The 20813-nt window shown below is 48.2% G+C and overlaps 1 protein-coding gene across 1 annotated transcript in view; it reads left to right on the top strand.

Moving 5' to 3' along the window:
* Antxr1 (ANTXR cell adhesion molecule 1) overlaps positions 1-20813 on the top strand; it is a 188343-nt gene that overhangs the window by 107219 nt on the left and 60311 nt on the right. Inside the window, exons 13-14 of the mRNA XM_052174247.1 lie at positions 6101-6196; positions 20252-20293. Of these exons, the coding sequence (XP_052030207.1) occupies positions 6101-6196; positions 20252-20293 (138 nt within the window). The remainder of the gene's footprint in view (positions 1-6100; positions 6197-20251; positions 20294-20813) is intronic.

Raw genomic sequence — 20813 nt, 5'->3', positions numbered from 1 at the left:
ACCTGGAACAGGGGAGGCCCCTGGGAGTCTGTAGGGGTGACCTTAGCTGAGACTTCTACCAGCAGGAGATATGGAGACTGGAGGGGCCACCTCCACTTCCTGTGGAGCAAGGAGGACATCAACCCACCCACAAAACCTTCAACCCAAAATTTGTCCTGTCTACAAGATGAACAGAGATAAAGATGGGGTAGAGTTTGAGAGATCAGCCAATGACTGGCCCAGCTTGAGACCCATTCCATGGGAGAGAGCCCTCCTTGTCTTAAAGAGAAAGGATGCCCTCATTTTAAGAGCCTTGAGAAGCCAGTCGAATCCTCTGAAGGTCAGAGAATGCTAATCCAGCTGCACTGTGCTCCTGGGAAGAGAGCAGGGCTGAGCCTTCTGATTTAACTCCATCTGTCTGCATTGCTGCTCTGTGAGCTAAGGGTGGGGCAGGCTTGAAATTGCTCACTGATAAAACCTCAGCACCCACAGCTGGAAGTATACCCCAACCCAACGGGCTGGTGCCTGGATGACCTGCCTCTCTTTAGCACTAGTGTCCCGAGTACACTGTACCAAAAACAGGCAAACAGCTTTGTGTCTTCCTTCAATGTCAGCATGTATTGAATAACAATAAGTCACATAGTTTAACTGTTTCAATGACAGCGATTTGTCTTATAACACGCATACCCTGGTAGCCTGGCTGAGACAAATACAGGTTCTTTTATGTCAATCTTTATGACTAATATTAATTCTCATATCGCACAGTACACAATCCATATACCTCCATGCATTTATGTGGCTTATAGAATAAAAAAGAGCCTGCTGCAGAATCAGGAGGTCTCAGAAGTATGCCAAGAGAGTGCTTAAGAATTTGGCCAGGGCCCAGAGGGGGCTGCTGCTGGGGTCTCAGCTTGTGAGCAACAATGTTGCAGCGTGGAGAAAAAGGCTGGGCCAGCGTCCAGAGCTGGAAATAGTGGATTTAGGTCCAGGAACAAGTGGGTGAACAGGGGGATGGGGAGGCAGTCGCATAGAGTGGACAATGTCAATGTCAGGGAACCCAGACAAATTGAAGCTCCACAGACAGACAGACAGACAGACAGACAGCTTTTTGCTTGTTGGTCTGTGCTACACATACAATAGGTATTAGATAAGAGGTTGGTGTGGAGCCATACCAGCTAAGTATTATGTATCCGTCATTTTATGGGGTTCAGAGGAAGGTGTCACACCCTTCCCTGGGTCTGATGTGTCTAATAACTTCCTGGGCCTGGTTCCTGCAATATGATTTTAATAGATCCATGTCCCCTGCAGCTGCAATTCATCTCCAATGACTTATGGGGTGGCTCTATCTCTGCCCAGGAAGATGTCATGCATCAGTCCATGCTAGGTGGGTGTGCCTGACAGATGGTGGGTGCTGTTTCTGGTCCATACAGGAGGTGCATTACCCTTCACCCTGAAAATGGAGTCAAAAGATACTTGTAAAATTGAGTCTTCTAAGGAAATACACAGTCTTAAAAAAAAAAAAACAAAATAGGTATTTGTTATGTGTAATAACTTACAATAGGGCATAGCGTGACTTAACACAATCAGCTAAGGCAGGACCTGGCAGACATAGTTACCTAAGGGCAGTTACTGGCCTAAATGGCCCCACTGGGCTCTCAGTGTGTCCACAAAGGCCTGGAGGACAGTCAGGGCAGAAGCCTAGCACACACTGGTCCAGAGTCAGGTTGTGTGCAATAGCAGCCCCTGAGCCCTCTGGGTGCTCACCCAGGAAGAAGCCACCACTGCCTTCTTCTCATCCTCCTCCCTCTCCCCCTCCTCCTTCCCTACCCCCTCCTTCTCCTTCTTCTCCTTGTCCTCCTCCTTCTCTTCCTCCTCCTCCTTCTTCTTGAAGAGCAGATGTCATGTAAAACAGAATGGGCCAAGAATGAATCAAGATCACTGAGTGCTGTTAGAGGTCAGATACAAAGAACACAAAGGAGGCAGAGCAGTCTGCCCCAGAGCAAGGCCCGGAACACAAGTCAGGGCACCTTCTAGAGTGCCAGGCCACAGTCTGGTGTGTATTGTGAGACATTTGAGAAAACTCTTGGCTACAGACAGAGCCTGCCTCTTGGCATGTGGGAAAGAGTGGAGATAGGAGGATCTTCCTCTAGGAACTTGATAATGATGGAGAAGGAATGATTGTTTAAAGCAACTAAGCTTGGTCTGTGCCTGAAGCGCCGAGCCCCAGGCCTGTGGAGAATCTAGGAAGCATGAGGCACTAGCGGGCCATGGTCAGTCAGATGAACACTAAGCGCTTCCATTAAAAGGCAAGTGTCTGGGAGTAAGCTTGTCCAGTGTCACCCATAAAGGACCTGACAGCTCGGGACCAATAGCCTGCCCTTTGGTCTCTGATCCCTAAAGTTCTCCCTATGCCCTATGACTCTACAGTATATACAATGTCAATTTCCTAGAAAACAAACTTGACCACAAGATCACAGAAACCCCAAGTTAAAGCTACCCAGAGTTCTCCTGTGCTCTGTGTGGACAGAAGCCACAGTCCTTCATTTGCCCTGAGTGCCTCTCCCAGGCAATCCAGCTGCCTTCCGCCTGACTCCACACTCGCTGAGTTCCCCCTAGGTGGATCCCCACTCACACCTTCACTTGTCAACCTCTGTGCTTGCCTCTGAGCAGGAGTCCCCGTCTCTCCTTGCCTCTGCAGGTTAGGGTTCCTACTGCTATGATGAAACGCCATGTTGTAAAGGCAAGTTGGGGAGGAAAGGGTTTATTCAGCTTAGATGTCCACAGCCTTGTTCATGATTGAAGGAAACCAGGACAGAAATTCAAACAGGGCAGGAACCTGGAGGCAGGAGCCATGGAGGGGTGCTGCTTACTGGCTTGCTCCCCGTGGCTTACTCAGTCTGCTTTCTTATAGAATCCAAGACCACCAGCCCAGGCATGGCACCACCCACCATGGGCTGGGCCCTCCCCCCTTGATCACTAATTGGGAAAAAAAATGCCTTACAGCTGGATCTCATGAGGCGTTTCCTCAACTGAGGCTCCTTTCTCTATGATAACTCCAGCCTGTGTCAAGTTGACACACAAAACCAGCCAGTACACTGCCTATCCAAGAGTCACCCCTGTGTGAAGTGCTGGTTCCCCAGCACTGTTCCCCAGCCCAGGTCAGCTCGCTAAGGCCTAGCGCCTGCTGGGAGCCAGGTTGCCCACATTTCAACTCTGGCTTCTCCAGCACTCCTGAGGATGAGGTAGAGAGAGCAGAAACTTAGGCCAGCCTGCGCTACAGAGAGACTCTGAGACTATGTGTAAAAAACAAAACCAAGCAAACAAAAACCGTGGCCTTTTCTGAAAGCCTTCCAAGTTTCTCTGGATCTTCTTACCTCAGTATATTTAACGATTAAGTCGGGGAAATAAGAAAATCAAATTTAGAGTTCGTCAAATTATCAATAGGAATGGAATGTGCTAGCCTAGTACAGAGAAAGAATAAAGATAATCCCTATACATAAGTGTCCAATAAATTTTAGCTATATTAGTAATTAATATTCTTAACACTTTTATCATTGTCTTTCCTTCGGTGTGCAAGTGTGTGCTTTAGGAGAAACATGCTTTGTTCTCCGCTGGGTGTGCAGCCACGGAGTAACCCATGGCTCCTACTCTGCTTAGATCCCCTCCACAGACTGAGCACGGTGGGCCGGTCTAGTTGGTCCCATGTCCCTGAGCTGCCCACTAAACACAGAGGACAGACACAAGAGACACCTGCGGTGCACGTCAGTTCCTGAGGGACCGTGAGCTCCAGCTCTACGCTTCTAGAAAACAAAGTTCAGACTTTCATATCTGACAGCAACATTTACAAATGTGGCACTGACACCTTCAGGAAGCACATGGGACCTAGGTATCAGCTTTCTCTAAGGGACAAGACAACATCTAAACACCCCATTCCACACCTAGGGAAGGGCTCCTTGCCCCTCTTCCTCCTCACTACAACTAGGGGGACGTATGACTCCCAAGGAGCTGCAGCAGAGCCAGCCAATACCCACTCCCCATGTCTTCCTTGGAAGCTGTCCACCCTCCCCACCCCCACCCCCGGCCACCGCGAGCCGGTCCTTCACCCTTGCTGCCCACAGAAAATGCCCCATCTTCCACAGGAATGTAGAGCTGTGCTGCTCAGTGTCTCAGCCTCTGCTTCAGTTTCTCTGAGGGAGGAGGGTGCCGTGTGTGAAGTCAATAGCCGAAGTCTGCAGCCTTTACAGAGGTTGCAGTTTTATAAGCCTCGTGGTGAGCAAACCACTTATTATTCCAAGTGCAGACAGGTTTACGATCTGAAATGTTCACTGTGCTGGTTGCTATGGGGAAACACAGGAAAATTCCAGCTCGTGTCTGAAGTGATCGCTTGTATGGGATGGCCAGGTCTGCTGCTCTCACTCCCACCCCGTGCTCCTTCTGTTGTTGGTCGATATGGAGGCAGTGCTCCTTCTGTTGTTGGTCGATATGTAGGCAGCAGCTCTCTTCCCTCTCTTGGTCACCTAGAATACAGAGACAGACAGGACACAGGACTGGCCCTTAACTAACAGGTGATTTCTTGTGGACACCACTAAGTGGATGTTCCGTTCCAGAGTTCTGTAGGCATGCCTTGGCCCAACGGGGTTTCCTACCATGGCCTTGTCTGTGGAAGACCCTCGCTTTCCCCTACCCCACACTCTGACTGCCCAGCCCTGCACCTGAGCCTGAGGCCTGGCTCCCTTGAGGGGCAATCCCACATTCCCAAACCTTGACTCTTTGGCTGGAGCCATGGGTGTTTAGTTCCCTGGCTTTTGGGTCAAAGACATTCCAGAGAATTCCAGGGAATGAGAGTTGCCTTTAAACCTCTTCCAGAGCCCTATTGCGCTCTCAAAGTAGGAGTGACTCATATCCTGGCTCTGTCACTAACTTGTGGGGTCACCCTGGACAGGCCACCCACCCTCTCCCTCGTGTGTAGATGTGGGAAAGGGACAGCTCTGAGATCCTGGTAGAGAGACCTGTGAATGTCCTTCCCTAAGGTGGCATACATGGTGACATACAGCTGGGTTGCAAGCCTCTTTCCTCCTGAGCCCATCTGTGGATCCCACAGATCACTTACTGAACAAGCCTCCCCGTGCTCACACTCTGACGTCCAAGAGACACCCCACCATGAAGATTCTAAAGAGGCCACTTGGGATGTTTCTCAGTATGAAAATTTTTTAAAGGAAAGAGAAAATACAGATTTTTAAAAAAGAAGTAAATTGGCCTGGCAGTGAAGGTACATTAACATCTCAATATATATAAATGATCCATCGGTGAAAATGCCCAGTGTGGGGCAGACACCTGTAACCCTGGCACTCTAGCACTTGGGGGTCAGGAGGAGAGATAAAAGGATCAGGAGTTCAAGACCAGCCTCAGTCAAATCGTGATTTCAACGCCAGCCCGAGATACATGAAATCCTGTCTCAAAACAAACAAAAAGCTATTGTTGAGATTGTTAGTAAATATCCAAGACACTTTCTGCCCCTTACTCTTGACTCTGGTGTATAAAAATTGCTTTATCCCAGGAATTATTTCCCTTGTTTAAATGTTATTTGACAGCACATTCTAGCATAGTAGCTGATAGCTTGGTAATTCTACATTAAGAATGTGTGCAGTTGTCTTTTTAATTGTATCATTATCTAAGAAAATATCCCTAATTGGTTTCTTAGGCCAAAGGTGGGGCTATCAGTTCCACTCAGGATATCAGGATATGTTTTGATGAACACAGCATATCTTATGCCCCCAGGACACTGTGGTACTTGTATGGCTGGTGGGGAAGGACTTAGACTCCTGGTCCCAGGTACTTCCATAACAAGCAGCCTCAGAACACAGACAGCTGGTGACAAGTGGGACTTAGTTTACTGTAACCTAACAGGCATCTCACCATGAAATATTAAGTCTATTTCTCTTGAAAATCGGCTAAAGAGAGTGTGTTGTACAGCCTTGACCCTGAGTGGCAGGCAGTCTGACTCTGGTGTGCAGTGTGCTATGCTCTAATCTAGACCTTAAATCTTCCATCATTGGGTGGAGGGTGAAAGGGAAGACCCCGAGTGCTCCACCTCACTGACCACCCTCTCCTCGCCCCATAGTCAGACGGCTCCATCCTGGCGATCGCGCTGCTCATCCTCTTCCTGCTGCTGGCCCTGGCGCTGCTCTGGTGGTTCTGGCCCCTCTGCTGCACAGTGGTAAGTGGGCTAGCCTCAGGCCACAAGAGGCAATGGGATATAAAGACCCCAGGTGCATCAGTTGGGGGTGGGGACCAGGAACTGTAACAGTAGGAGATAAATCTTGCATTTTTTTATACAAATCAGCATAATCCAGGCTTCTTCATCACTTGGTTCTGTGAGCTGTCAGCATGGGCCGGGTAGGGGGTGGAGGGGGCGGGGACAAGGCTACCAATGGCAAAGCCTTTGGTACAGCCATGTAATTACAGAAGACAAAGATGAAAGTATTTGTATTTGGTATTTGGAAGGGACAGAGATAGTGCTGGTGTCCAAAAGTAGAGTTGGGATCCATTGATACATTGTGTGAAATCAGTCTGGTGGTTCCTCCGAAAACTGGGCACCTCACTTCCAGAAGATCCTGCTATACCACTCCTGGGCATATACCCAAAAGATTCCCCAGCATGTAATAAGGATACATGTTCCACTATGTTCATAGCAGCCCTATTTATAATTGCCAGAAGTTGGAAAGAACCCAGGTATCCCTCAACAGAAGAGTGGATGCAAAAAATGTGGTATATCTACACAATGGAGTACCATTGTAATTCAGCCATTAGAAACAATGAATTCATGAAATTCTTAGGCAAATGGATGGAGCTGGAGAACATCATACTAAGTGAGGTAACCCAGACTCAAAAGATGAATCATGGTATGCACTCACTAATTAGTGGATATTAACCTAGAAAACTGGAATACCCAAAACATAATCCACACATCAAATGAGGTACAAAAAGAACGGAGGAGTGGCCCCTAGTTCTGGAAAGACTTAGTGAAGCAGTATAGGGCAAAACCAGAACGGGGAAGTGGGAAGGGTTGGGTGGGAGGACAGGGGGAGAGAAGGGGGCTTATGGGACTTTCCGGGAGTGGGGGTCCAGAAAAGGGGAAATCATTTGAAATGTAAATAAATATATCAATAAATTTAAAAAAAAGAAAGAAAAAAAGAGTGGGGGGTCCATTGATACATTGTGTGATGCTGGCTTTGTTAGGAGTAGGGGTCCATTGATACATTGTGTGATGCTGGCTTTGTTAAGAGTAGGGGTCCATTGATACATTGTGTGATGCTGGCTTTGTTAGGAGTCTGGATCTATTGATACATTGTGTGATGCTGGCTTTGTTAGGAGTCTGGATCTATTGAAACATTGTGTGATGCTGGCTTTGTTAAGAGTCGGGATCCATTGATACATTGCATGATGATGGGTTTATATCTGTGAGAAATGTTTCTCTCCCAAAATAAACTTTTCGTGACAGGAAGAATTGTCACCCAAGAAGGCAGGATTGTTTTGCAACTTTCAAAATAACTTTAAATGAATTTTTCTGGTTTAAGTCCCTGTTGCCTGGGAAGGCAGCTAGCATGTCTTCATGTGGTCTCATTTTGTAAGTCAGAGGCTTCCTGTGTAAGGGAAGATCCTGGAGACAGTCCATATCTCCTGTTTGTGATGATATTGACTGCCCCGCCCCTTGTGGCTTACTTAATGTTGGCCTGCACCCCAGGGTTTCAAGTGGCCTCCAAACTCTATTGATCACTTACTTCAGGGATCCTGAGGGGGGAGGAGGCTGGGTGAAGTCACATGTTTCTAGAATAGAGTGTAGTGTGGAGGGAAGAGAGCCTCCCACAGAGATCCATTCAGAGGTTTCTGGAAAGTTCCTCCACCCTGAGAGACTGTACCCCACAGCCCTCAAACTAACAGAAGGTGTCTTTGTGAACTCTGGTCCCCAAACCTCCCTCTGTCGCTCTCCACACCCCTCCTCCAAGTGTGGGAAATGTTACTTGACCCAGTGGTGGAGCTGCAAACCCATGCTAAGGAAACAGTTAGAGCCATGGACTTACAAAGTGTGGGCACATGAGGCCACTCTCCCTGCTGCAGCACTTTCTCTAGGAGATCATGTTCACAGTGTCCAACAGCCTGCAAGGTCTCCACCCCAGACAAGCCAACCTTAACCTTTTAATAGCTACATATCCAGGGTAGGGACATAAAAAATGGGGCCAAACACCAGGTCCTTTATAAAAACACAAATAATGTGCCCATCCATACCTGACCTCCTTCCCTGCTGAGTCCCTGCTGCCCGGTATCTGCTGCTCCTGCTCACACAGTGGGTGCTGTGTCCCCCTGATTTCAGCAGACTCTCCTCCAATGTCTCCATCCACTCTTCTCTACATCCTGTGCCTCCGATTCTCCAGGTTCTCTCCAACCCTCCTCTCTACACTTTACCCTGTAGGAAATGTTGCTAAATGCAATGACTCTCACTACTTCATCTGACCATGGAGACCATGCAGAGGCCCAGGCCAGGCCCTGTTGCAGGGAACCACTAAGCATCACATTTGCACACTTCTCTCTCAGAATGTCTCAACTAAACTCATCACATTGTCCCCACACCTGCTTGTCCCCAGTGGCTGAGGAGCCACTGACCTCCAACTGCCCAACTGAAGCCTGCAGTGGCCTCCATGTCCCCCATAGGCTCAATGTGTCTCCAGCCAGTGACACAGGATTTGAAAAATAATGCAATCTTTAACGGGTGGAGGCTCACTGGAGGAAGTGGGTCACTGGGATGGGCTTTGAAGTTTGTTAACCTTGCCCATTCCCACCCCGCCCCTGTCCCCTCCGCCCCTACCCCCATCTCCCACCCCCACCCCCAGCTGACCACTCTCTGCTTCCTGCTAGCTGACTGCTAACAATGTTACCACAGACCCCACATTCCTGCTGCTGTGCCTTCCCCAGTATAATGGACTGTATTCCTTTTTAGACAGTGAGCTAAAATGAACAAGTTACTGCTTGGCAGGCATTTGATGACAATAACAAGAGAAGAATATAGCTTACCTCCAAAAGCATCCAGGTCACTATGGTAACCATCCCACCCCCACCCCCACCCCCACCCCCAAGTTCTCGTGACTCTTCAGTCTCTTCTCCAACCCCACCACCCATGGCGTGCATAGGTCTTTCTTCACCCAGCCTCCTCCAGCCTCAATTCTCATCTTCACCTCCGGTGTATGGAGTTCCTTAGCACAGCTTCCTTGAGGAGCTAATAACACCATTCTGATCATCTTTTTGTCTGTCTTTGCCTGCTATGCTGCAGCCATTGGAAGCTAAACACGTGGGTCTCCAGAGCTTAACACATTACTCAGCTAGAGTAACTCAAAGTCCCTGGAGCATCCAAGTGAACAGAGGGCCATCTCCAGGCACACCCTATCTAGAGAATACTTGGATTTATTACCTCCCTTTTGGGTTTGTATGTGCACATGTGTGTGTAGGTACATGCGCATGTCTGTACATGCATTTGTGGAGGCCACAGTAAACCTCAGGTGTCATTCTCAGTAACATTGTCTCTCTTCTTTAAGACAGGATCTCTCATCGGCCCAGAACTACCTTCTTGTTAAGCTGTCCCTGAGATTCAAGAGAATACATTTTCTTTTGATCTTTTACAATGAATGACCTTTTACAAAATGGCTTGAAAGCTGTTCACAAGAAAACTGGAGAGTGCAGATTTTGCACAGAGCATGTAGTGAGCGGGCATGCCCAACCCTGTCCTAATAAACCAAGTAGAGACTTTGCCTTACCTGGACACAAATGTCATGATTTGCTTAAGGACATGCTGGTGTGATTAATGGGACTGCAGAAGAGCTGCAATTGTACAGCAGGACTGTCGGTCTCTTTAACTGTGGCTATGTAGTACGGACATAAGATTCTGTCCCACTATTTTTATGAGCACAGTTCAGTAATGTTATATGCTTGCACCATTAGGCAACTCATTTCAGAACTTCTTCTTTTTAAAAAGTGTGTGTGTGTGTGTGTGTGTGTGTGTGTGTGTGTGTGTGTGTGTAGAGGCCAGAAGAACTTGTGGGTTAAGTTCTTTTTACCATGAGGGCCTTGGGGATGAAACCTATGTTAAAAACAAAGTGAGGCATGTACTTAGCTCCCAGTGCTGGGGAGGCAGGAAGGGAAGATGGCTGGACATCTCTAATGATCAAGTAAGACTTGATAGGCCTTAGAGTGAAACAAAAACAGCATCTTCAGATACAGCTCTCCACATGTTTCACAACACTGAGTTGTAGGGCCTGACACACACACCAAGGAATTTGCTAGTGACTGGTGTAACTACGACAGCAAGTCATCTAGCATCTCAGGCTTGGCTAGGTATGGGACCTGATGACATGCCAGCCCACACTGCCCATCTGGGCCTTCTCACTCTGCCCCTTAGGAAATTCGTTTCCATGATGCAGAGGCCTCCTCTGCCCTCTGCATCCCTGCCCCCTGCCCTACCCTCTGCCTCCCTGCCCTCCCCTCTGCCTCCCTGCCCACCCCTCTGCCTCCCTGCTCTCCACTCTGCCTCCCTGCCCTCCCCTCTGCATCCCTGCCCTCCCCTCTGCATCCCTGCCCTCCCCTCTGCATCCCTGCCCTCCCCTCTGCCTCCCTGCCCTGCACTCTTGCATCCCTACCCTCCATCTCTCCTGCTAGCTTCCCTCCACCTAAGCCCGCCTCATTGCTTACCTTGAAATCCACCCACACACCCTGCTCCTGTGCTTATAGGCAGTGGAAAGAGGTTGGCCATGACTGGAGATGACATACCACCAAAGCATCATTATCCCCTGTCAGCTAAGGAATGGGAAAATCCTTTAACTTCAGATCCCTTTGTAAAGAGCCAGGAACTGGTACCTGCTGTCTCCCACTGTCCTTCCAGCCTTACCTTCTCCAAGTCCCTCTGGAGATCCCATTTTGTAGCTCTCAGACATGGCTGCATTATTGAAACTACCTGAGGATTAGGTGATGAGGGACAGCTCTTCCAAACTGTATCTACTGGACAATGAAAACAATACACCTGAAACTAGGAGGAGCAGACACAATAGCTTCAAAGATGTTTCAAATAACTGGGAGTGGCAGGCTCCCTTGGGGACCTTATTAAGATGATCTGTGTGGTCAATTCCTAAGCATGCCAATCCCAGAACTCTTCTTCTGCCCTTTTGTGTAACCCTCAAAATCTTTGGCATGTTCACACAATGACACTGGTGTTCTACCCGAAATATCAAAGAAATACAATTCTAGAGAAGCCCGAAACAACTCAAAGTGCAGGGTCTGGGACTGCACCCTCCCTCCTTAGAGGCTACCTCACTGTCTCCCAGCTAAATACCATGTCATCAACACGGTGACCTCTGTAGCCTTGTTCAGACTCCACTGACCCTGCTGGCAGCTGGAAACAGCTGGCCCATAGCCCGGGCAGAGACGTTTCTCCTCCTAGCCTAGCCAGGGCTTCTAAGCTCATGGGTTTATTTTACTGTGCCACTTCCCAGTCTTCTACAGTGACCTTGACATCATGCTGTGGCCACTGTGCCCAAATGTCCTGCCAAATTGCCATGCCAGTCACTTAGGCCTTATCCACTCATGAAAGCAGCCTGCTGTGCCTGTCACTTCAGGTATTGATGAATGTGACCTCTTAAGCATCCCAGCCTCAGGGAGTAAGGGGCACAAGACTATTTCAAGTTGGGGTTCCTAACGGAGACAGAAGCACAGTAGGTTTCATTTCTTTAAAATTATCTTATGTCTTTAAATTTTTATTCTATTTCCTTCCTCATCGCTGGTTTTTGCTCAGCTTGTGCAGTGTGAAAGTTCTAGGTTGAGGCAGGGAAGGACCAGGAGTAGCCATAGTCAGACGCGAGGTTTGTATTAAGTTCAGCCAGTCTGCTTTGTGGGAAGGATCACTGATCCGTCTGCTCTTCAGCATCTCCTACTTCCTATAAGTCTTTCATATGGAGTCCCCCACCTTCCTATGGTTTCCTGACTTCGATAGGAATGCTATTGTAAGCCTTGGGGTCGAGAGCAGAAGGCTAGAATGTAAGCAGCGAGCACCCCATCCTCTGCAGTGCTAAAGTCCTTGGGGTGTATTTCTAACATTCTAACAGCACAGCATTAACTCTGCAGTGTCTGATCTGAGACTGTTTAATCACATAGGCCAGGGAGGCAGTGCATTTAATCCCAGCACCCAGGAACCAGATTGGGGTGGGTCTCTATGAGTTCTAGGCCAGCCTGATCTACATAGTAAGTTCTAAGCAAACCAGAGCTATCTAGAAAGACCTTGTCTCAATAAATAATTAAATAGGTGGGAGCAATTTAGGAAGACAACTAAATCAGTCCAAGAGGTCTGCGCATGTCCACACAGATGCCCACACATTTGATCATACATCATGTGAAAGATATAAGTACACACATATATACATACATGCATACATACATTTAAACTAACCCTTATATAAGACTACAAATAATGCTTTTTTAAGATCAGTTACGCATACTATGTAAGGAAACCAAAACCAACAAAAATCCTGGATAAACATAAGACTCAGAAGAAAATAGGGGGCATTTCCAGGGACGATGGAAAGGGACCTCTTGTCAGCTGGCCTCAAAGAGGCACCTGAGGAGACTCAGCGACCTCAGTGACTCAGAGCTTTGACTCCATAGCCTCTGTGGACACAGAAGAACTTGTGAGTTGGAAGTGAGTTTTCCACCTGAGACAGGTCCATGAGTGCAGATGGGGTTGGCATGTCAGTCCCTAGGAATTCATGACTGTAACCTCTCAGAGTTTTAGGGTTTGGATTTATACTACCTGGGGTCCTGCTCATCACCAGTAGAGACATAATCCCAGAACAGGAGGGTGTAGGGACTTATAGAAAGAAACCCAAGTCCTCTGGTAGATTGGTGGCTCAGTGGGCAAAGTGCTGGATGCATGAAGGACTCAAAGGAAAAGGAGGAGCAAGGAAATGACTCGACAGTTAAGAGCATACGCTGCCCTCACAGAGAAAGAACCTGGGCTTGATCCTCAGAACCCACATCAGGAGCCTCACAACCACCTGTAATCCAGTTCAAAGCAATCTGACACCCTCTTCTGGCCTCTGTGGGTACTACATACACATAATGTACGTATAGACAAGCTTGTACACATACATACACATAAGTCTCAAAAATTAAACACAAAGTCTTATGGAAACAACCCATCAAAACAATGCCAAACTCAATAAAATTTTCATTCTTTTCAATATCTTAAACTCTAACATTTCATTACATATGTTTGTTTGTTTGTTTGTTTGGTGTGTGTATATGAGTGTGTGTGTGTGTGTGTGTGTGTGTGTGTGTGTGTGTGTGTGTGTGTGTGTGAAATTAGATAACAACTTGCAGAAATGAGTTCTCTCTTTCCACCAGTGTGGGACATAGAGATCAGATTCAGGTCATCAGGCTTGGCAGCAAACATCTTTATCCTCTGAGCCATCTTGCCAGCCCTGGATCCCACAAATTATTAATAAAAACACTACAGAAAATACATGGGTTTTGCTCTGGTATAAAGAATGAGCATGCATGTTGTGGCTGGGAGCATGAAGACGGAAGGCATAGCAGTGATCCTTAGAGTGGAGATTAGCCAGAAAAAAAGACATCACCGCTTGGGCTCCCTGATCCTTGTATTTGCTCAGCACTGTCTGAGGTAGAAAAATCTGCTGTTGTCGTCCCTGGGTACTCTCACCATTAAAAACGAACCACTTATGGGGTTCTGGTGAGGCCCAGTGTCATGCAAGAGCCTTCCTGTTCTCAGCTTTGTACCCAATCCATGCATGACTGTGGTTCATGTAGAGCGAAAGAGGGCTCCAGACCTCTTCTCTCTAGAGCCCCGCTGTCTGGAGCCTCCACTGTCTCTTCTCTCTAGAGCCCTGATGTCTGGAGCCCCCACCGTCTTCTCTCTAGAGCCCCGCTGTCTGGAGCCCCCACCATTTCCTCTCCAGAGCCCCGATGTCTGGAGCCCCCACTGTCTTTTCTCTAGAGCCCACTGTCTGAAGCCTCACTGTCCTCTCTCTCCCTGGTTTCAGCAAGGTCTCCCATGAAGCCCCCCACCCCAGGCTCCTTTGCCCCCGTGCCTCTCCCAGCACCCCATCTATTTTTGCCCTTGCCAAAACACCTTTCTCACATGCTGAAGGCTTTCTTCTTCCGATCAGTCCCTGGTTCATATAACTAACACATGCACCTATTTCTTAAGCATTGTATACGATTCTCCCACAAAGAAAAGGACACACACTCAGGACTTGCTTAATTGCACACATGTAAATGAAAGCAAGAAAGCACATGAGGTGTACATGCATTGTGGAATTTGCATTTCCTGCTCAGCTCACTACCAGCCAGTCAAGCTTGTCCCCTCAGTAACACTAAACACACACACACACACACACACACACACACACACACACTATCATTACATATTTCTCTACATCTGATGATGATAATTCTATGAATTCTGCCACCACTTCCTCACACACAAAACTAAAGTGAGTGTTCATCTAATTTCTCTTTGGCCTTTGAAAATCATCTCTTTCAAGCTACAAGTACAATTTCTTAGTTTTGTGATTTTTTTTTTTAAAGAACTTTCGTGCTTTCCACACATTATCAAACAAACATACACGGGAAGGACTTGTAACAACACAGATTGTACGTGCAATGCTCAAGTTGTCCAGGAAACTGGTTGTGGACACGGTGCTGAGAAGCAAAATATCAAGCCGCAGAGCAGTGAAGACTTTGAAGCTGGAGTTTAGAAACAGAATGGGCCCTAGTGCTGGATAGAAAAGCAGCAGTTAGCCAGATGCTGTGAGATTTCCCACCATGCATTAGTGAGTCGGGCTGCTCTAAGAAATTTTGAATATCTTACTCTCCAAAAAAAATTATGCAGGAAGACTGGGAGACCAAAAGTGAGGCTTACACCATCGAATGTTAAGTGTTTGCTGGAGAGCAGGACTTTGAGCACACTAGGACATGCTTCCTGCACCTTCTCCTTTAGAGGAGCACACGCTCATTCTTTCCAGAAGCAGTGATTGAGCAACATGCTCTGAGCTACGGGTCAGAGACAGAAGCTGGCCACACGTGCTTGTGTCTTCCAGAAGCTCAGAGTCCACTGTGGCAAAGAGAGTTGTGAGTGCAGCTTAGAGTTCACTGCCAATAGTGTGGACCACAAAGGATAAGATCTATGCTTGAGACCTAAGAAGCCACATAGCTGGACTTGTCCCAGGCTGAGACGATTCAATACGCAGAGGAGGCCAAGAGAAAGGTCAAGTCATGCCTTCAGACAGAGCCAAGGGCATGGTGTCCTCACCCCATGGCAGTAGAGGCACCTGAGAGACCAGACACCAAGGCAAGGACACTGTCACCATTGATATCGCATATCCCAAGGCTGCTGGGTTTTGGTTTATTTATTGATCAATTCCTGCTTTCATTAGCTTTCATTGTCAACTTGACACAGCCTATATTCATCTGAGAGGAAAACCTGGATTGCCCAGATCAGATCGGCCTGACTGTGAGGGATGGTCTTGATTGTTAATTGATGTGGAAGGGTTTGGCCCACTGTGGATGGCACCATTCCCTAGACAGGTGATCCCGGGCTGTGTAAGATTGCTAACTAAACATGGGAACACAGCCAGCAAGCAAAGTTCCTTCACGGTTTCTGCTCCAAGCTCCTGCTTGAGCTCCTGCCCCCGAATTCCCTCGTTGGAGAACTGGAACTTGAAAGTATAAGCCAGATCATCATTTCCCCTAAGTTGCTTTTGGTCCAAGTGTTTTATTATAGCAACATAAAGGAAACAATAACAGTTGCTTTTAAGACTGGGTGTCAGTGTGTAATGCATGCTGGCCTCCAACCTGAGATCTTCTTCCCTGGTCCCGCAAGCACTGGAGTTACAAATCTGTGCCACACAGGACTTAGGGCTGGTGTTTCTTTCAGCTGTCAAATTCCATAGCACAACCCTGTGGAGATGTCTTACCTAACACAAAACATACCTCTGCCCAGAGTAGAGTGATACAGACAGACTGGTTAGAAATAAGTTAACTCATGGTTCTAAGAATGTGGTCCACACACCCTCAAAGTCAGCATTATTTGGGAACCTTTTAGAAATGCCTGGTCTCAGTCCATTGGGAAGACAGTACACCCACAGTTCTGTATAGCAAGAAACTCTCTACATGATTCTAATATTGGAAAATTTGGCAACTGCTGAGCTCATTGAAATTAGTACATAGTTTTGTTAACGGACTGACTAGTCTTAACTGTTGACCTGGGCCTGTGTAGACCACAGAGAGGTCAAGGATCCCCTGGCAGTGAGAGACCACGTGGAGGATGCAGAGGGGCCTGTGGGAATGTGAGGGCTGTAGCTCATTCACAAACCACGCTGGGATATACGTAGACTATAGAGAAAGAGGCCAGGAAGTCCTTTCTGTTTAGTACCATGTCCTGTTCCATGAGACGAGTACCTGCCTCCCAGGAACTCATGCAGTTTAGCCACATCTAGCTCCTGTCGTGGAGAGAGTGGACAGCAAGGAAAGGGATATAAAGTCACGAGCCTGGGAAGGTGACCCAGTGGTTACAGAGGACCGCAGTTCAGTTCCCGGAACCCACATAAACGCTCACAACCTTCTGTAAGCCCAGCTCCAAGGGACCGACACCCTCCCTCTTCTGGCCCCCAGGGACTTCTGTGATATATTTACATTCACGTAGGCAAAACATTCATGCACATGAAAAATAAAAATAAAACAAATCTTTAAAAACATATAGGAAGTTGTAGTGGAGAAGCTCTCAGTGGGTGACAGCCAGGCTGTGACCTCCTTCATGTGCACGGAGGCCTGGCTTCCACCTTGAGCACAGTCAGTTCCAACGCACAGCTGCTGAGTCAACAAGACCTGGCTGAGCTTCGGGGAATGCAAGTTCAGATGAGCACTTCCGAGGGAGAGAGCCGTCGCACCAGCTCACTTCCCAGTTGTGAAGAGGGCTCTCCCGGCCTAGCAGCTGAACTTGACTATAAGCCACAAAGGCCAGACTGTAGCTGTCAGTGCACCCCAAGCTTACCACGCTCTCCAGAGCACACTCGGGTGCTCACAAGAGCCTGAGCTTGGCCTGAGTCTGCCCAGCCAGCCAGCAGTAGAGCATTTACCTGCTGTGCCCTGGCTTTGCTCCCCAACACTACAAAGACTGTTCCCTCGGATTCTCCTCTCTGCTCCTCTCCCACCTCTCTCCTGTGTCCTCCACCCTGAGTGACCTCCTTTCTGCTTTTACATCCCATGAGCCCTATCACCCCAACATCCACCCCTCTGCCTTCTCTTACAGACCTTTCTTTAGTTTCATCGCCCATACCCACAGTCATCCTTTACTGATATGTTAACACATCAAACCGTGAAGAGCTACAAGCCACCTCTGAGACAGAACGTGTGCTGCTTATCTTTCTGAGTCTGGATCCCATCCTATAATATAATACTTCCAAGATCCAGCTATTCTTCTCCAAATTTCATTAACTTCTTTTTTTTCTAAAATTGAATACAATTTTATTGTGCAGCAGGGACTGTGTTTTCACGAAAGCTTGTGGAGAATACAAGAGGAGTGTGTTTCCCTGTGCTCAGAGCCTTGTACAGGGTGGTCCATGTGCCGCCTCTTGGCATAGGAATGATTCCATCTGGCTATTCTATGCCAGGCCAGGCTGGGCTCACCAGCTCAAAGCAACTGGGGGACCTCTTCACTGTCTCTGCCAGCCACTCATCAGGCAAGACTAGTTTAGAGTTTAGTTTCTGTGTAGCTGAACATGGTAGTTTGTGTTTCAGAAATTGAGGTGCCCAGTTTACAATATATAATCCTCGAAATCAGTATTAGTACATCAGGTATGATGCCATTGTCTTCGGGGCTCTGTTCAGATCTGGCCCACTTAGGATATGGAATAGATATTCAGTAAGTGTGAAGTAGAGTAAATGAGCGTTGGTCTGAGTGTCAGTCTCCCAGTGCTGTGTGTGAGTGTGCATGCAAGTGCATGTGTGTGTGCACAAGTCCACACATGTGCATGTGTGTATGCATGTGCATGTATGCTGTGCGCATGTGGAAGCCAGAGTTAGATACTGAATGTCTTCCTCAGTAGAATTCTAGTTTATTTCTGAGACATCCCTGGAGCTCATGGATGAGCCCAGGTTGGCCAGCCAGCAAGCCCCAGGATTGCCCCACCTCTGCCTCCCTAGTCCTTGGATTGCAGGCACAAAACTCCACATCTGGCTTTTACGTGGGTGGCTGGGCCTGGACTTATTCCTCAGTCCTCCTGCTTGCACAGCAAGCACTTTACCAGCAGAGCCTTCTCCCCTTCTTGCCGTGTACCAACTTGTACAGGCTGCTGACATCCCCTGATCCCGTGGCCAGACAGGCATCAGGCTCCTGTCTGGGGCGTGTTATGGAGCCAGCCATGCAGTCCCTGGCTTATACAGAGGACTATTAAAGATGCAATAGAGAGAGAAGCGGACAGGGGGAGGTGCCTTCATCTGTGCACTGTCTTCATAGCACTAGCACTGCACACTATTGCTCAGGGTGACTCAACTCCTGCAAGGGTTATGGGCTTGCTCTGCTTTATTGACGAGGCTGCAGGAGACCCAGAGGCTCCTCAAATCCTCACCACTGTGAGAAGGCCGGTCAGGGTTTACATTTGACAACTGTGCTAGGCTTCTGTGAAGTGAAGCAGCAGTCTTGAGTCTCTTCAAAGCTGAGGACATTGTCTTCCCCACTGCATCTGCCTTTTTGCAAACATCCTGCCAACGCCCCCTTCTCCTCCCATTCAAGTTGCTACCCCCACCTCCTCATCCCTTCCTCCAGCTTCCAGCCATTTCCTGTTCTAAAATAATCTGCTGTCTCTGGAATGATGGCCAGTCAGCAGCAGGCAGTAACAGTCTTCCCCAGAGGTTCCCCTGAGGGAGTCTCAGAAGGGACTTGAGTGGGTGAGGAAAGTCACAGCTTCCCACAGCAACAGGAAGTGGAAGCAGATGAAACAGTAGTCCTGAACCCCAGGAGGCCCTCATCTCTGCCTCTTCAGTTAATGAATACTGTCCTCAGATGCTTGGAGCCCCTCAGTCCACTGGCTGCTGTGGGTAGCCTGTCTAATCAGTGGAGAAACGTTCTAGACTGTGCAGGGTGGAAACAGAGGTGGGGACCAGAGTCCTAGAGAGTGCTCCCTATTATTAAATTGGAGGAGAATGCACTTAGTAGGAAGGTGAGGAGATACTTGCTGCTCCTAAAGGAGTCCTTGCTCAAGAGGCTAAAAGATGCCTGGACTCCCATCTGCGAAAGTGGGCAGTCCTGCTGCGGAGATGGCAAAGGTTACAGGACAAACTTTGTAAGTGCCAGTTGTCACCTAAAGAAAGTATGGGGTCCCAAAATTCTAATAGTAAGTGTGGGTGAAGGTAGCTAGTTCCTGAATGTTCAGGATCACGGTATTTCATAGCCAAGTGCCTTGGGAAGGACCTAAAGTCCAGCTAACTGCCTGACTTTCCTTTTATGAGTAGAGTTATCAGACCAGTCATCATGGTAGGAAAGAACTCCCAGTGACTTACTAGAACCGTGTCTGTGTGTCTTTCTCCACAAATTGGACAGATGGGACAGTTGAAGAACGGTCTTATAAATAGTTACTGAGATACATTTGCCTCTGAATTGTCTATACCCGGAAGAGATCCCTGGGCATCCCTCTTCTGCTGCCTTCTCTCGGGGGTGGGGGGGGGTGGGGGGGTGGGGGGGGTGGGAGGGTGGAGGGGGGTGGTGTTGCTCAGTCTAAATCACATCCTCTCTCTCTCTCTCTGGACCCAGTGAGGTCAGTGAGAGAGAGCTCCAGCCAAGTAAGCCCGGCCTGTACCTAGCTGGTATCCGCAGCACCCTTTTAACTCACTCGTGTCTCACCCTTCTTTGTTAATGTATAGATTGTTGGGTGGAGGACGGGAATGGCTTCCTGTGTGAACAAATTAATGAGAGTATCTGCCCTGGTGAGACACGTTTCTCTGGTGAAACAGCCGTGGGACACGTTTCTCTACAGGAGACTACAACACTAAGTAGCAGCTAGACCCAGCTCTCATTGGGCGTCTCTGTCCAGCCAGGTCAGGGCATAGACAGTCCCCGTGCTCCTGGGTGCTCCCAGGTGTTTCTATGGGATTACAGACATGGTAGACATCTTAGAAAGCAGGAGGCTAGCGATGCCCACTGACCTGTTCTTTTCATTTACAGATCATCAAGGAGGTCCCTCCACCACCTGTTGAGGAGAGTGAGGTAAGTGCCTGAAGGGAAGTGGGGGTGCACCTAGCGGGAGGGCGGCAGAGCAGGGCAGCACTGGCTGGGTGCTTGGCCCCTTGCTAAGCAGGGCTGGACCCCTGCTTCCTGAGGAGCCTTTGTACCTTTCCTAAGTGGGCGGAACAGGAACTGAGCCACTCTTGCAGCCAGAGCTTAGCTTAGCTGATTTCTTTTTACAAAGACCAATTTTAAAATGTATACATTCGTCTGCTGTTTTTGTTTGTTTTCCTTTCAAGGATTTTTGAAAGATTTTCTGGGAGCATTTTGAGGGGTTGAGGTTTGGTTACTGTCGTTTTGATGTGCTGGGACCCAGCACATGGGACCCACACATGCTATATAAGCTCCCATCTGAGCTGCAGCCCAACCCCTTCTCCACGTTTTTTTGGGGGGACAGGGTCTCATGAGGCACAGGCTGGCTTTTAACATATATCACTGCGGCCTGAACCCCCCTACCCAGTGAGAATCACAAGCATGTCTCACCACACTCAGAATAAATGTT

The sequence above is a fragment of the Apodemus sylvaticus genome, chromosome 2, assembly GCF_947179515.1.
Source record: "Apodemus sylvaticus chromosome 2, mApoSyl1.1, whole genome shotgun sequence".
Taxonomy (NCBI): domain Eukaryota; kingdom Metazoa; phylum Chordata; class Mammalia; order Rodentia; family Muridae; genus Apodemus; species Apodemus sylvaticus.
The sequence above is the reverse complement of the archived record's forward strand: the minus strand, read 5'-3'. Positions and strand labels throughout refer to the sequence as shown.